The 15,103-nt window shown below is 32.6% G+C and overlaps 1 protein-coding gene across 3 annotated transcripts in view; it reads left to right on the top strand.

Annotated features, from left to right (window-relative positions):
- The window catches only part of LOC141546571 (L-lactate dehydrogenase A chain-like), a 39,567-nt gene extending 25,724 nt beyond the window's left edge, over window positions 1-13,843 (top strand). For all 3 annotated transcript variants that reach the window (XM_074274506.1, XM_074274504.1, XM_074274507.1), the window contains exons 5-8: window positions 782-955; window positions 3,804-3,921; window positions 5,479-5,602; window positions 13,588-13,843. In XM_074274506.1, the coding sequence (XP_074130607.1) occupies window positions 782-955; window positions 3,804-3,921; window positions 5,479-5,602; window positions 13,588-13,752 (581 nt within the window). In that variant the 3' untranslated portion in view covers window positions 13,753-13,843. The remainder of the gene's footprint in view (window positions 1-781; window positions 956-3,803; window positions 3,922-5,478; window positions 5,603-13,587) is intronic.
- The last annotated feature ends 1,260 nt before the right edge of the window (window positions 13,844-15,103 follow it).

Here is a 15,103-nt window from a genome sequence, read left to right as displayed (position 1 = left end):
GAATTGATCATGTAATCTTATTATTGCCATGTATAATGATCTACTGGTTCTACTCACTTCAGTTAGTATCAGTTTATGTAAGTCTCTCCAGGCCTCTCTGAAATCACCCTGCTAATTATTTCTTAAAGAACAATAATCTTCTATATCATTCATATACCATAATTTATTTAGCCATTCTCCAGCTGACGGGCATCCATTCAGTTTCCAGTTTCTTCTTTCTCAAGAAAAAGGGTTGCCACAAACATTTTTGCATGTGTCCCCTTCCCTCTTGATTTCTTTCAGATATAGAACCAGTAGAGAGACTCTTGTATCAAATTGTATGCACAGTTCAGTAGCACTTTGGACATAGTTCCAAATTGCTCTCCAGAAGGGTTAGATCAGTTCAACTCCACCAACAATGTACTAGGGACCGGTAAATTTTTAAAAGTGTTAAAATTATTTTTATATATTACTGAGGAAAAATATTAACTTTTAAAATATATAATTGAAGAAACTATTAACTCAGCAACTCTACCTCATATTACCATGAGCCTATATAGGGTAATAATAAGATAATAAACCTGAAAAATAATTGATATTTTTTCACCATCTTATTATATATTATTACTGTTGCTGACATTAACAAATGACAAATATTTTAATCTACCAATTTTAACCAGTGTATACTGTTAAGAATCAGTATGAATATAGGATATTTTCAGTTCAGAAAAACAACTCTTAAAAGAAGGTTTGGATGAATAAGTATCTCAAAATTTGTTTCTAATATGAATTTTGTTTTTAGTGGACATTCTGACATATGTCACCTGGAAGCTGAGTGGCTTGCCCCCGAACCGAGTTATTGGAAGTGGAACGAATCTAGACTCTGCCCGTTTCCGTTTCCTAATTGGGAGTAGGCTGGGCGTCAATCCAACAAGCTGTCATGGTTGGATTATTGGGGAGCATGGTGATTCTAGTGGTAAGTAAATACAACTTTTGCCTTTTTGAAAGGTGTTATCTTTATAGAATGGACTAGATTATTAAATTCAAATTTTAAATTGCATTGTTCTAATTCCAGGAGATATTTAAGAACATGATAGATTGCTATTTGGCTAGAATTTTTTTTTTTTTTTTTTAGGAGATTTACCTCTTAATAGGAGATACATAAAAGCATATTTTTCTTTAAATTTGGTGAGATGACAAGGAAAAAGCAGTTCATCCAGATTAGCTGAAACAATATATTTTAGAGCATTTGTGTTAAGCTCAAATACAAATGGATCCCTAGGGCCAAATATTGAACTAGAAAATTGCAAATTAACATTACTTCTGTTATACTGTATTTTTATTTTGTTAAATATTTTCTAACATTTGAATACATACAGTTAAATCATTCTGGGTCCAGAGCAGAGCTGGCCACAAATTTGACATCTCTGTTTAACAGCACATAACGATATGTTTCCAACTTTTACACTGAAAGGAAAGAGATCTTTTTTAGGGCTAAGCTTGTTTTTTAAATTATGTAATTATTATTTAAGTTAATTATATAATTGATGCTTTTATAAAAACATTTTTTCATATTTGACATGTAATATTCCAGCACCATTCTAGGTATCATGAGGGGCACAAAAATTTAAGATATAGCCCTTGCCCTTATTAAAAACTAGATGTAAGAACAAAATAACTATGTAATGTGCTCTTAGAAAATAAATGAATATAACATTTTATCCCTGACTGGAAGATACTAGATGGTAAGAATTTATTATAGGCTTAAGAAGGCTTCATAAAAGAGAAGAAATGGACTTAAGCTGGATCTTGAACAAGTAGGATTTTCCTTAGTTGATAAATGGTCAAAGAATGTAAACAGGCAATTTCTATTTTTTATATTAAAAAAATTTTAATAAATTTATTGATGGTTTTTGTCTTTTACATTATTTTTTATTAGTTTTTCCTAGTATCCCTCCCTTTCCCCAAGAGCCATCAAATAGTACACATATTTTTAAAGATAATAAACAAAAGAGGAAAAATTATATAACCAATTCATATACTGAAAAAATCTGAAAAAGTGCAATATGTAACATCCTGAAGGAAGGAGGGATATTCTTCTCATATTCTGCATTTGAATCCTGCATGATACTTTAAATTTTGCTGTTTTCACTTTTGATTTTTGTATGGTTTTTACATTTACATTGCTGTACTCATTTTGTATATGTTCCTTCCATTCCTTCTCTGACTCATTGAGAAAATAAACAGTATAATACCCATTATACATGTGAAGTTATTGAAAACATTATTAGAATAATTAGAATTATACAGCTTTTAGACCATCCATGAAGATTAACTTAGCTATTTTATTATTATTCTAATGAGACTTCCTTCTCCAGTGAATGAGTAGATATAAAGGAACTGAATTATATCAGCCCTGACATTCTAGATATAAACAGAACAAAGAAGAGAAGAAAAAAAAATGTTAGCTGACATCCAATTGAGAATGGAGAAGTTTATGGAGAAATAAATAGACCACGACAAGTTATGAGAATTAGACTGACGAAAATAAGAGGTAGTAGTTTTTGAACTTGTGTTCACCATTAGAATCCCCAAGCACATTAGGTATACTCCTTGTAAGTCATCAAGCTTGGTCCTAAAGAGAGGAAAAAATTCACCTTCCTTTAGCTTTTATAGAGGGGGTACTATGGTTATGGAACAGTCCATATACTGTTGTTGTTTGCTGAATTTTCCCCCTTCTCCTTTATTTTCTATTATATGTGATGACTTTCTTAAAAGTGGAGGTTAGATTTGGAAATGGGCTTGATGTGAAAAAAAAAAAAATATATATATATATTTAAAAGTACAGAGATTATGCCCATATCCCAAAGAGATCATAAAGGGACCTACATGTACAAAAATGTTTGTGGCAGCCCTTTTCATAGTGGCTAGAGACTGGAAAATGAATGGATGCCCATTAGTGGGGAATGGTTGAATAAGTTACTGTATTGAATGTTATGGAGTATTATTGTTCTCTTAAGAAATGATCAGCAGGATGATTTCAAAGATGCCTGGAGAGACTTATATGAACGTGTAGTGAGTAGAACCAAGAGAACATTGTACACAGTAGCAACAAGATTATATGATGATCCATTCTGATAGATGTGGCTCTTTTCAACAGTCAGATGATTCAATTCAATTCCAATAAACTTGTGATGAAGAGAGCCATCTATACCCAGAGAGAGAACTATGGGAACTCAATGAGGATCACAATATAGAATTTTTGCTCTTTTTGTTGTTGTTTGCTTGCATTTTGTTTTCCTTCTCATTTTTTTCTTTTTGATCTGATTTTCCTTGTGCAGCATGATAATTGCGGAAATATGTATAGAAGAATTCTACATGTTTAACATATATTGGATTACATACTATCTATGAGAGGGAGTGGGAGGAAAGGAGGGAAAAAATTTGGAATACATGGTTTTGCAAGGATGAATGTTGAATATTATCTATGCATATGTTTTGAAAAGGAAAAGCTTTCATAAAAAATTTTTTAAAAAAAAGAAGAAAAAAAGAAAGAAATTCCAGCTCACAGAAAAGCTTTCAAAGATATAAATACATTTGTTTTGGTTTTATTTGACCTATATATCATGAAAATCAGTAGAAATTAAGTAGATATAATTAAAACTCTGAAAGATATCTGTGAATGGATCAATGAAATCGTAGATCTATTGGAATATTTTGGTTTTTAAGCTTGATAGTAAGGGCCAGCATTCTGATGTAAGTGAATTGAAATTATTGAAGTTACATGAATAAAATATGCTAATTCTGGGATGTGTTTTTCTCAGTGCCTGTATGGAGTGGAGTGAATATTGCTGGTGTTTCCCTGAAAAAACTACAACCCTCTTTAGGAACTGATGAGGATTCAGAGAATTGGAAAACTGTTCATAGACAGGTAGTTGAAAGGTAAAATTATATTTAAAATTTTATATTTAAAATTTTTAGTTCTTGGGTTCTTGAAGGGAAAGAAGAGCCATTTTTAATTTTGTGAGTACTTTTAAGGTAGTGGTGGGGTAGGAAGAGAATAATGATAAGGATCATCAATTAGGACTGGAATAGTCCTGGAAAGATGGGACTCAAGGTATTAGTAAGAGACTGAGAAGGCAAAAATGAATTTTCAAGAGATCTTGGCTGCAGTATTAATAAGAGTTAAAAATTGAAAGTATGGAGTAGAGAGATGGAAGAGTCAATGTTTTGGGGCATGTAACTGGACAAATTGATAGATGGCAGTTACAAGATTAAAAAGATAAGGAGCCAGGAGAAGGTGGTGTCATAGAAACTAAAGGATTGGGAAGGGGAGCAGAAAAATTCATATAAAGAATGGTTAATAGTAACAACTCATATTTATATAATACTTTATGGTTTGTAACACTGCTAAGTATTATAGAACAGTTCAGAACAAAGAATAAAGTATCATATTTGGCAACCACTTGATGATGCAGACCTTAGACATAACAGTTTAAATAAAACAATAGAAATAGAAACCAGTTAACAAGGAGCTAAGAAATTGAAGGAAGTTTGCCGTAAAAGGAATGAAAGATGTGATACAACTGTATAATGATTTTTCAAGTTGAGTGAGACATGAATATGTTTGTAGGCACAAGAGAAATAGCCTTCAAACAGGAGAGATGAAAATTGTAAGAGAGGAGGGAATTGATACAGAAAGATACAGAGTAGTCAGGAAGAGAAGGGATAAAATCAAGGGCAAAAATAAAGTATTGGATATGATAAACTGAGAAGAATCACTCATTTATATAATGTTATAAAGTTTAGCGAGTATTAGCTCCTTAGAAGAAATATTAGACAGTAATTAAATATTTTAGTGCCTTCTCTATGCTGGGCACCAAGAATTCACAGACAGAAGTTAACTTGGATTCTACTGGTAGGAGTACACTTTGTCCAGAGAGAAATGAATACAAGATACATACAAAATAAACTTTGTGACTAAGTGGGGAGTAGTATTAATAAGTTGGAAATTTAAAGATCTCTTGAAGAAGGTGTCACTTGAGTTTAGTCTATATGCTCTAAGACGTGGAAGCAGGGAAACCAACTAGAAAACTATTGTAGTAGTGGTCTAGTCAAGTAGTCTTATCCCTATACTAAGGTGGTGTCCATGGAAATAATGAGAAGGGGTCAGATAGGAGAGATGTTATGGCAATATAAACTACATTTGGCAAGTTTACTGGATATGTTGAGTAAAGGGAAGAATCTAGGATAATGTTGAAAATGCAAATATGGGTGACTGGAAGGATAGTAGTGTCTTTAACATAATAAAAAAGTTTAAAATATCAGTGGGTTTGAACAGAAAGATAAGTTGTCTTGGACATATTGGGTTAAAGATGTTTGTGAAATACCAGTTTGAAATGTCAGTAGAGCAGTTGTGCTCAGGCTTGATGAGTACTTTTTTTTTTCTCTCTCTGCTTGCATTTGACTTTTTTTTTTTTTTTTTTTAAATCATTGTAGTGCTTATGAGGTTATCAAGCTAAAGGGATACACTTCATGGGCTATTGGCCTGTCTGTGGCAGATTTGGTAAGAACTATGATGAATAATCTTAGAAGAGTGCATCCAGTTTCCACCATGATCAAGGTACTTGTACATAACAAGTTTTATCATTTTAACTTCATCATTTTTATTAGTTGTATTATTTTCTGCTTTTCACTCATACCTGAAACTTTAGTCATCTTTTATTCTTTTGATCCAACATTAAATTGAGGCATTAAATCTCATCAGTTACATCTCATAAAACTGCTCTTTTTTCATTGATGTTACATTGTTACTATGTTACTATCACATAGCTCTCTTTTTGAATTATTGCAATAATCTCCAAAGTAACCTCCCCAACTACATTCTCTTTTCACTCTTCTTTTCTTAACATCACAGATCTGATCACATCACTCCATTGCTTAAAAACCTTATCTGGTTCCCCACTGAATAAAGTCTAAGCATTTTTACTTCAGTATTCAAAACATTTCACAATCTCTTATTTACTTTTCGTGATCTCCATGTAGTTGAGTTCTATAAACATATGCCATGATTTTTGCTTTTGCACCTTTGCTTATACCATTATCTATATCCACAATTCCTTCCTCCCATATTTGTATCAGTTGAAATCCTATCTGTCCTTCAGAGTCAAATTCAAATCCATGTAGATATCTCATTACCACAGCTAATAGTGATCTATTCCTCCTCTTTTATTCTCTTAGTATTATGTCCCTTCTTAGATTGCAATTTCTTTGGAGGATGGGACAGTGACTATGTTGTATTTATTATATCTTTGACAGTGTGCAGTTCAGGGCCTTGGACATAAATTTATGCTTGTTTTTCTTGAGTCAAATTAAAGCAACTTCATCTGTAGAGAGACAAGAAAAGGGGAAAAAATAGGAAAAAAAGGAGGATCATAAAGATTCAAATTAAATTATAAAATAGTAATCTTCATTTTATATTTAGTATAAATAAATTTTAAAAATAGAAACATAGATTATGGGAACAGACTGGTTAGGTAAGACCTAAATTAATATGGCAGCCTCGTGTTCAGTGAACTCAAAAATTCAAGCTATTGAAGTAAGAACTCTAAAAATAGTTAGAAAAAACAGAATGCAATTTGACAGAAGTTGGATTTAGACTAACATCTTTCAGCTTATAATCATAATAAGCTCCAGATTGGATATATAAGTAAGAGGTAAAGACATTTAAAAATTTTTAAAAATATTGGAAGTACTTTTCAGAACTAAAAATATTTTAAGATCCCTTATAACAAAGCATAAAAGGGAAAAAATTAGTTCAAAACTAACCAGTGTTGTATATCCATAGTTCCTTACTTCTGTTAAGAGAATATATTCTCTTATCAGCCAATCAACAAATATATATATTTTTAAGTAATATTATATGCCAGGAGCTATGTTGAGCACTGGGGTACAAAATGAGGCAAAAGATTATTTGCCCTCGAGGTAAGTTACATATATGATAAATAGGAAATAATTAACAGAGTCAAAGCACTGGAATTAATAAGAATTGGAGAAGGCTTTCTGTAGAAGTGAAATTTTAGTAGGGATTTAAAGGAAATCATTGAGGTCAGAGGTTAGTCATAGTAATTTCCTGGATTTGAGAGTTTTGTTGTTGGTTTTTCTGTTGTTCACATCACTATGTTTTCTGGTTCTTCTTACTTCATAAGGCAGCTAGGCCCACAGTAGGTAGTATAGGTAGGTCTTGAGAGTCAGGAAGATGAAAAATTTTTAAAAAACAAACAAACTTTGACTTAGACATTTATTAGATGTGTGACCCTGGGCAAATTATTTAAGTCTCTAAAGGCCTCATTTTCTTCATCTATAAAATGTTGTTGGTTGTATTGTTTTATTTCAGTTGTCTCTGACCATGATTCCATTTTGAGGTTTTCTTGTCAAAATGGTGTGCTGTTTTCTTTTCTGGTTCATTTACATGTGAGGAAACTTGAGGCAAATAGAGTGAAGTGACTTGTCCAGTGTCTGAGAAGTGTCTGAGGTTGGATTTGAACTCAGGAAGATGAATCTTCCTAATTCTGAGCCTAATGCTTAATCCACTACAACACCTAGAAGGAAGGGAGGGAGCGAATGTGGTTAGGTCTGTGTTCAGATTCTGTCATTTCTTTCTCTGGAAGCTGATATAAAGCTTAAAAGATGTAAAAAGCGATATACATATATACATATATGCATATGGAAGTATGTATACATATATATATATATATATATATATATATATATATATATATATATAATTTCATTTGATTGTCATATCAAACTTTCTCCTTTACAAGTTAAACTCCTTGAAAAAGTCATCTACAACTGGTGCCCTTACTCTAGTCTTAGCTGTCTTCCAACCTCTTCATTCAAGGGAGGAGAAAGATACACAGGATATTGATGTTTAAATCATTCAATCATATCTGACTCTTTAGGACCCCATAGGTCAAAGCACAATACTGTCCATGAAGTTTTCTTGGCAAAAATACTAGAGTGGTATGCCATTTCTTCCTTCAGTGGGCTAAGGCAAACAGAACATAAGTGACTTGCCCAGGGCCACACAGCTAATATCTGAGGTTGGATTTGAACTCAGATCTTCCTGAGTCCAGGATGAGCACTTTGACCACTGTGACACTTCACTGGCTCAGGATGCTGATGGAGATAACTAAATGTATGGTTTTTTTATTTTGTTTTGTTTTGTTTTTAAGGATGGAAAAGAGATATGACCATATTTATAAGTAGGAGAGAAACAACCAATAGACAAGGAGAGATTGAAGATTAATGAGAGGTTGAGCATAGCTGAGTGTCTAAGAGAGAAGATGGCATGGGAAAGGATAACTCATGCACAGAAGAGACCCACCTCATTGTGTGAGATGGGTGAAGGACATCTAGGGCAGAAGGCATGGTGGGGGGGTGAGAGGAAGAGAGGCAGCTCTTAGTAAAGAGTCTTAATTTTTTTAGTCTAAGGCAAAGTTCTCAGCCTGAGACAGTGGAAAAAGAGCATAAGAAAGAATGAAAAGGTTTGGAAAAGCCACTCTTGGAAAGATATGAAATCCCGTTAGGGAGGATTCCCTTGGCGCAGTGAGGACCCAGTTGAAATCATGTTAACATTTGTAGTATAGTCAATCATAATGGTGATTTTAGTAACATTAAATATTAATATAGAAGTGAAGGCAGAAAATTGTGGCAAGTAATCCAAGCAAAATCAGTATATTAGTGTGCCTGTCTTTCCATGACTGGGATATTCTTAATAAAATAAAGGATAAAGGAAATCATAAAAGATAAAATACACAATTTCAGTGACCTAAAATGAAAATATAGCTCTTGTATGAACAAAATCAGTGTAGCTAGGCAAACCGTCAAGCAGGAGAAAATCTTTTTATTTAATATCTAAGATATAATTTGATAGACAAGATAAATAAGAACTATACAAGTAAGACCAAGAGACATTTTCCAATAGAGAAAGTCAGTTTATTAACAAAGTTTTTCAGAAGAAAAGCAAATGATCAGCTTCCATATGAAAGTTTACTCCAAATCATGAATAATAAGATAAATTAAAATTAAAACTGAGTTTTTATTAAATACTTGGCAAATTGACCGAATTTTTTTTTTTTTTTTGGCTGAGGCAATTGGGGTTAAGTGACTTGCCCAGGGTCACATAACTAGGAAGTGTTAAGTGTCTGCTATCAATTTTGAACTGGGGTCCTTGACTTCAGGGCTGATGCTCTATCCACTTCGCCACCTAGCGGCCCCAAAATGTATAAAATTTTAAGGCTGTTGGAGGGGCTTTGGGAAGATTAAGCACAGTAATAGTTCATGAAACTATGAATTGGACTGACCCTTCAGGAAAACATTTTGGAATTATTCTAAAAAAGTGATGAAAATGTCATATTTTTTACTCAGAGATCTTATCTTAGGCACATCTTACTTAGACCAATAAGGAGGTCAAAAATAGAAAGAAATGTTCAATTTATGTGAAAACATTAATTTCAGCTTTTTATCAAAATTATTTTAAATTATTCATTAAATAGTCAGTGCTAGAAAAAAATTGGAAACAAGGTAGATTCCCATAGTTTAGGGGAAGGTGAAACAAATTGTGCTGCATTAATATAGCAGAATATTATGTGACAGAAGAAATGATGAGTATAAAGAATTCAAGGAAATTTGAAAAGATTTTTTATGAAGTAATGCAGAATGTAGAACCAAGAAGTGTGTGTGTATTACACACATGTATATATGTCTGCTACAACAGTATGATGCTATGTAATCATAACAATGGTCAGAGAAGTAAATTTAGAAAATTCATTCCCAGGTGCAGAATAGTACTTGGTGTGCGTTCATTGTTTTTGTTGAACATTTTCCTTCTTTTTCTTAATCTTAGCTATAAAAGAATTCTTGATATTTGGTGTAGGGAGAAATGTATTTGAAAATCAATGTGATGGGGGTAGCTAGGTGGCGCAATGGATAGAGCACCAGCCTTGAATTCAGGAGGACCCGAGTTCAAATCTGATCTCAGACACTTAATACTTCCTAGCTGTGTGACCCTGGGCAAATCACTTTAACCCCAGCCTCAGAAAAAAGAAAAAAAGAAAAAAAAAAAGAAAATCAATGTGATGTTAAAAAACAAACAAACAAAACATTTTATCCCTATCACTTGGAGGATGACTGAACAAATTGAGGTATATGAATGTAATGAAATACTGTGTTATAAGAACCACGAGTATAAACAAGAACTCCTGGGAAGACTGCAAAGTAGTTCAGCAGAAAGTAGCTTTAGCTTAATATTTCATTCTATGTGTGTATAATATGTATGTGTGTATATATAACACAAAGTACCTAAATGACTTAAATATACAAAGTTAAATCATAAATAAGAAAAGTATAGGAAATCTTTCACAATTCTGGATGGGAAGAGATTTATTTATTTTTAATTTTTAATTTATGCAATGAAGCAAGAATTTTCATATCATAGTAAAATAAAAAGATGATCGTAATGAAACTGCAAGTTTGCTACATATAACTTGCTATTCCTTTCAAATACACAATAAAATTATCACATAGTTTTTTGTTTTCCTTCTTTCTCTCCATTCTACAGATGGCTACCATAGCAGATAGCTTCTTTCTTCATCTGTCCTTTGTAATTAATTTGGTTATTTATAATAGTTAAAATAACTTATTTGCTCAAAGCTATTCATAAAACAATATTACTGTGTGATTACAGTGTTCTCTTGTTTCTCCTCATTTCATTCATTCCAGATTTTTAAAAATTCGTTGAGCTCTTCATGTCTTATAGCACTGTAGTATTCCATCACAATTACAGACAACTTGGTCAGCCATTCTCCAATTGATAAGCAATTTCCCATTTTTGCCACCACAAAGAGAGCTGCTATAAACATTTTAGAACATATAAATTCTTTTCCTTTTTCCATAATTATCTTTGGAAACAGGCCAAATAGTGGTATTGCTGGATCAAGGATAGAGATAGTTTAATAATTATTCTTGGGCATAATTCCAGATTGCTCTTCAATTTTATAATTCTACTGACATGATTCAGTGTCTCAATTTTTTCTCATCCCCTGCAACATTTGTCACTTTCCTGTGCTATTACTTTAGCCAATCTTGGTAGATAAAAAAATGAAATCTAAGGTTTGTTTTCATTTGCATTTCTCTAATCAATAATGATTTAGAACATTTTTTTATCCAGCTATACATTGTTTGGATTTTTTAATCTAAAAACTGCCTATTCATATCCTTTGCCCCTTTATGAGTTTTTAGATTTGAAAAAGAACTTTATATATTTTAAATATGAGACTTTTACCTGATAACCTTGCCTATGGAAAATTTTCCCCAATTTTCTGCTTTCCTTCTTGACTACATTTGTTTTATTTTTCCAAAACCTTTTTAATTGAATGTAATTGAAATTATCCAATTTCTACCAAACTTTGCTATCTCTTGTTTATTCATAAATTGTTTGCCCATCCATAAATCTGATAAGTACAATGTTCTATGTTCTTCTAATTTTCTTGTAACATCTCTTTATACTTAGGCCATGTATCCATTTTGATTTATCTTGGTTGAATAAAACATAGAGATGATTCTAATGGGGAAAAAGGGTGGTTTTGATCACATAAAATTGAAACATTTTTCCACCTTACAAAATCCAGTTAGACTAAGAAGGGAAATAGGTAGGAAAAAAATCTTAGACATTTATCAGAGAAATTTATTGCAAGTACATAGTATTTATTAGGTACAAATATGTATGAACATATGTCCTAAGAGCCATGTCGTAAGAGAGGCAGTATGACATACTGGAAAAATAGTCACTATGGTGCCATAAAATAAACTCTAAAAGAGAGCTGGATTCAGATAGTAAAATGAACAGAATTCAGAGAACAGTGACTACAATTACAATAAACGAAAACATCTCTGGAAAGTAACTCTGAAAAATGCAGGGACCAAGTGTGTGTTAAGTAGGTTCACGAGGAAGCATGTCTCCCATTCAGAGGTGATGGAAAACGGCTGCTGAAGGAGATATGTATTTTCAGATGGCCAATGCTTGACTGTTCTTTTTTATTACAAGAAAGGCTTTTAATTTTTTGGAGTAGAATTTTTTTGTAGGGAGTAAGTAGTGAAAAAATAGAAGAAAAACAACTTAATAAAACATTTAAAAAACTACATAAGATCAGGAGGAAGTTCAAAAGGATCATAAGCCAGTCAGAGCAGTGTTGGTACTGCTGGGTTAAATTTGAAACATAGCCAATCTAGATAAAAAAGAAATTCATGGTTTCATATTCACATTTTCAAAATCCTCTTTTGTTCTTTGGAAAAACAAACAATGAAGAATTTTTTAAATTAATAATTAGACAAAGAAATAGATTAGATACCCTTTTCAAGTTTCCAATGTATATCCTTTTTAAGTCAACAAATATTATTAAGGAAGTAAGCGATACAAAGAAATTGTTTCTGCCCTTAAGGAGTTTACAATCTATTGAAGAACTTAATAGAGATGAGTATAATACACAGTCAATGAAGTTAGAAATGGATTAATTTACTGGGTGACAGAATTTAGAAAGAAAAAACCTCGATAAGCCAGAAAAAATAGTCAAATCTAATACAATAAAGTTTAATAAAGCAGAATATGTTTTGGTTAAAAAAGTTAGCTGAACAAGTATAGTATAGAAGTTTTAACAGTGCTTAGGAAAATTAAATGAGCATGAGTTCAGTGAGCTGTATGATATGGTAGCTGAAAAAAAAAATTGGTATTAGGTAATGCTAATGAAATATAGGATCCTAGAAATGGAACAGACTTTCGAGATCCTCTGATCTAGCCTTCTCATTTTACAAATGAGGTCGAGTAACTTGACCAAGTTTTCACAGGTAGGTAAATGGCAGAGCCAGAACTTGAAACTGGGAGATTGTGATTCCAGGTTCATCACTTTTGTACTCCACTGGAAAAATAGCCTCTGATTAGCATTTTCATTTCTGGACACTACATGTTAGGAGGGATTTTGGTAAATTGATACATGTCCAGAGGAGATAACTAGGATAGTGAAGGAGTGAAAGACTACAGTAACCAAGGGTAAGCTTGAAAAAAGTAGATATGCTTAGTTTAGAGGGCAGAAGACCTTCAAAGGGGATTTGATAGTCATCTTGTTGAAGATCAATCAACCTTGTTTTGCTTACCCAGAAAGATGAACTGGGAGTTATAATGGATAGAAATTACACATAGGTAGATTTTTAGTTTGTGTCAAAAAATATCCTAAAAATTAAAGCTGTCCAGGTTGTAAGGTAGATGGAGATCTTCAAGCAGAGTCTGGGTGACTGCTATTGGAGGGTTCCATAGATTAATATTTCAGATATGGCTTGGACTGAGTGATCTCTGATCCCCCTTCCAGCTCTAAGAATCATACTATTGGAGTACAGTGTTAGCATAATAGATCCTTTCTTGTGGTGCAAAACTTGATATATGAACTGTCTTTGCATAGTTGAGGAAGTGTTTTGAAGTGATTATCCCTCCCTCAATCTTAATATTATTAAAATGAGTTTTAGGAAAAAAAACTCTTTCATTTTGCCTTTCAGGGCCTATATGGAATAAATGAAGAAGTCTTCCTTAGTGTCCCTTGTATTTTGGGGTACATTGGTATCACAGATATGGTGAAGCTGAATCTGAGTTCTGAGGAGGAACAACATTTAAAGAAGAGTGCAGATACTCTCTGGGATATTCAGAAAGATCTGCAATTCTAAAGCCGACAGTATGAAAATAGTTAAAAGATTGTATATGATAGATTAAATATTTAAAATGATCTGTGATTAAACACCAAGAGTAAAATGGAAATGTAAAAACATGAGCAAATTATTATCCCATAATGTTAGAAATGGAAAATGGTAAAGAGACTTCTGTTTTTTCCCTTCCTCCAATTTGTTAAAAATGCTTTGTATATTGAAGCTGGATGGCATTTTTTATCATGTAGTCATTAAGTAGATGGCATAAAGTAGATTTGACCTCCAGGGTGCTATTGACTGCCCCTTATATATGTTGCAATCATCTTTCCGAACAGAAATGTCTTCACACTTGGAGAATTTCTTGATACAAAACAATCAAGTTAATACTTTGGTCTGTGATGTCTTCTATTCAGTATTTTATGGTGTAACCCTTTTGCCAGATTCCCTCCTGACACATAGAGCCTGGATCTCACTGAGAACCCTTCACTTTTTTCTGTCTTACTGTTCATACCAAAATGGATCTTTGGGAACTTCATTGTATGGATTATTTTGCCCCTATCTAGATGAAACATGAGAACATCAACATTTAGCTCCTAGAATCACTGAATATTATACTTGAAGGGACCTCTGAAGCCATTTAATCTAAGCCACATCTGGACCAGAATCACCTCTACACATACATGAAAAGTGGTTATCTGGACTTCTATTTACTGGCAAGCTACTACCAATTGAAGCATTCCATTCCCCATTTAAAAGATTTTCCTTGCCTCAAGTCCATAAACTTGCCTGTGTAATTTCTACCTATTTCTTTAATTTCTACCTTCTGGGCCAAGTAGAGCAAGCTTAATAATCTCTTCCACGTTGTAGCTTTTTTCACACTGTCACATTGATTGATTTTGTCAATTTATGTCACACTGATAACTGAGGTTGCAGTCCACTAAAAAGTATTGTCTATCTCATGATTGTGAAGTTTATTTTAAGCCATCTTTTAAAACATTTCTATTTCCATTAAATTCAATCTTTTTAGCTCAGTGTTTTAGCTTATCAAGATCTTTTATAATCCTGTCATGGAATCATTCTAATTCTTCTAAAAATTTGACAAAATTTGCCATCTTAAACATTCAAATCATTAAAAATGTTAAATGGCACAGGGCTAACAGTGGATCTCTGGAATACTGTACTGAAGACCTGTACTCAAGTTGACATCAAATAATTATAATTCTTTGGGTCTATCTATTGGACCAGTTCCAAATCCATCTAATCATTGTACTGTTTAGTCTGTATCTATTTTTTACACAAGAATAACATGAGAGTTTGTGAAATATTTTGCTAAACTCCAAGTAAACTATATAGCATTTCCCTGATATACTTG

This window comes from Sminthopsis crassicaudata, chromosome 6, assembly GCF_048593235.1.
Source record: "Sminthopsis crassicaudata isolate SCR6 chromosome 6, ASM4859323v1, whole genome shotgun sequence".
NCBI classification, from domain to species: Eukaryota; Metazoa; Chordata; class Mammalia; order Dasyuromorphia; family Dasyuridae; genus Sminthopsis; species Sminthopsis crassicaudata.
The sequence above is the reverse complement of the archived record's forward strand: the minus strand, read 5'-3'. Positions and strand labels throughout refer to the sequence as shown.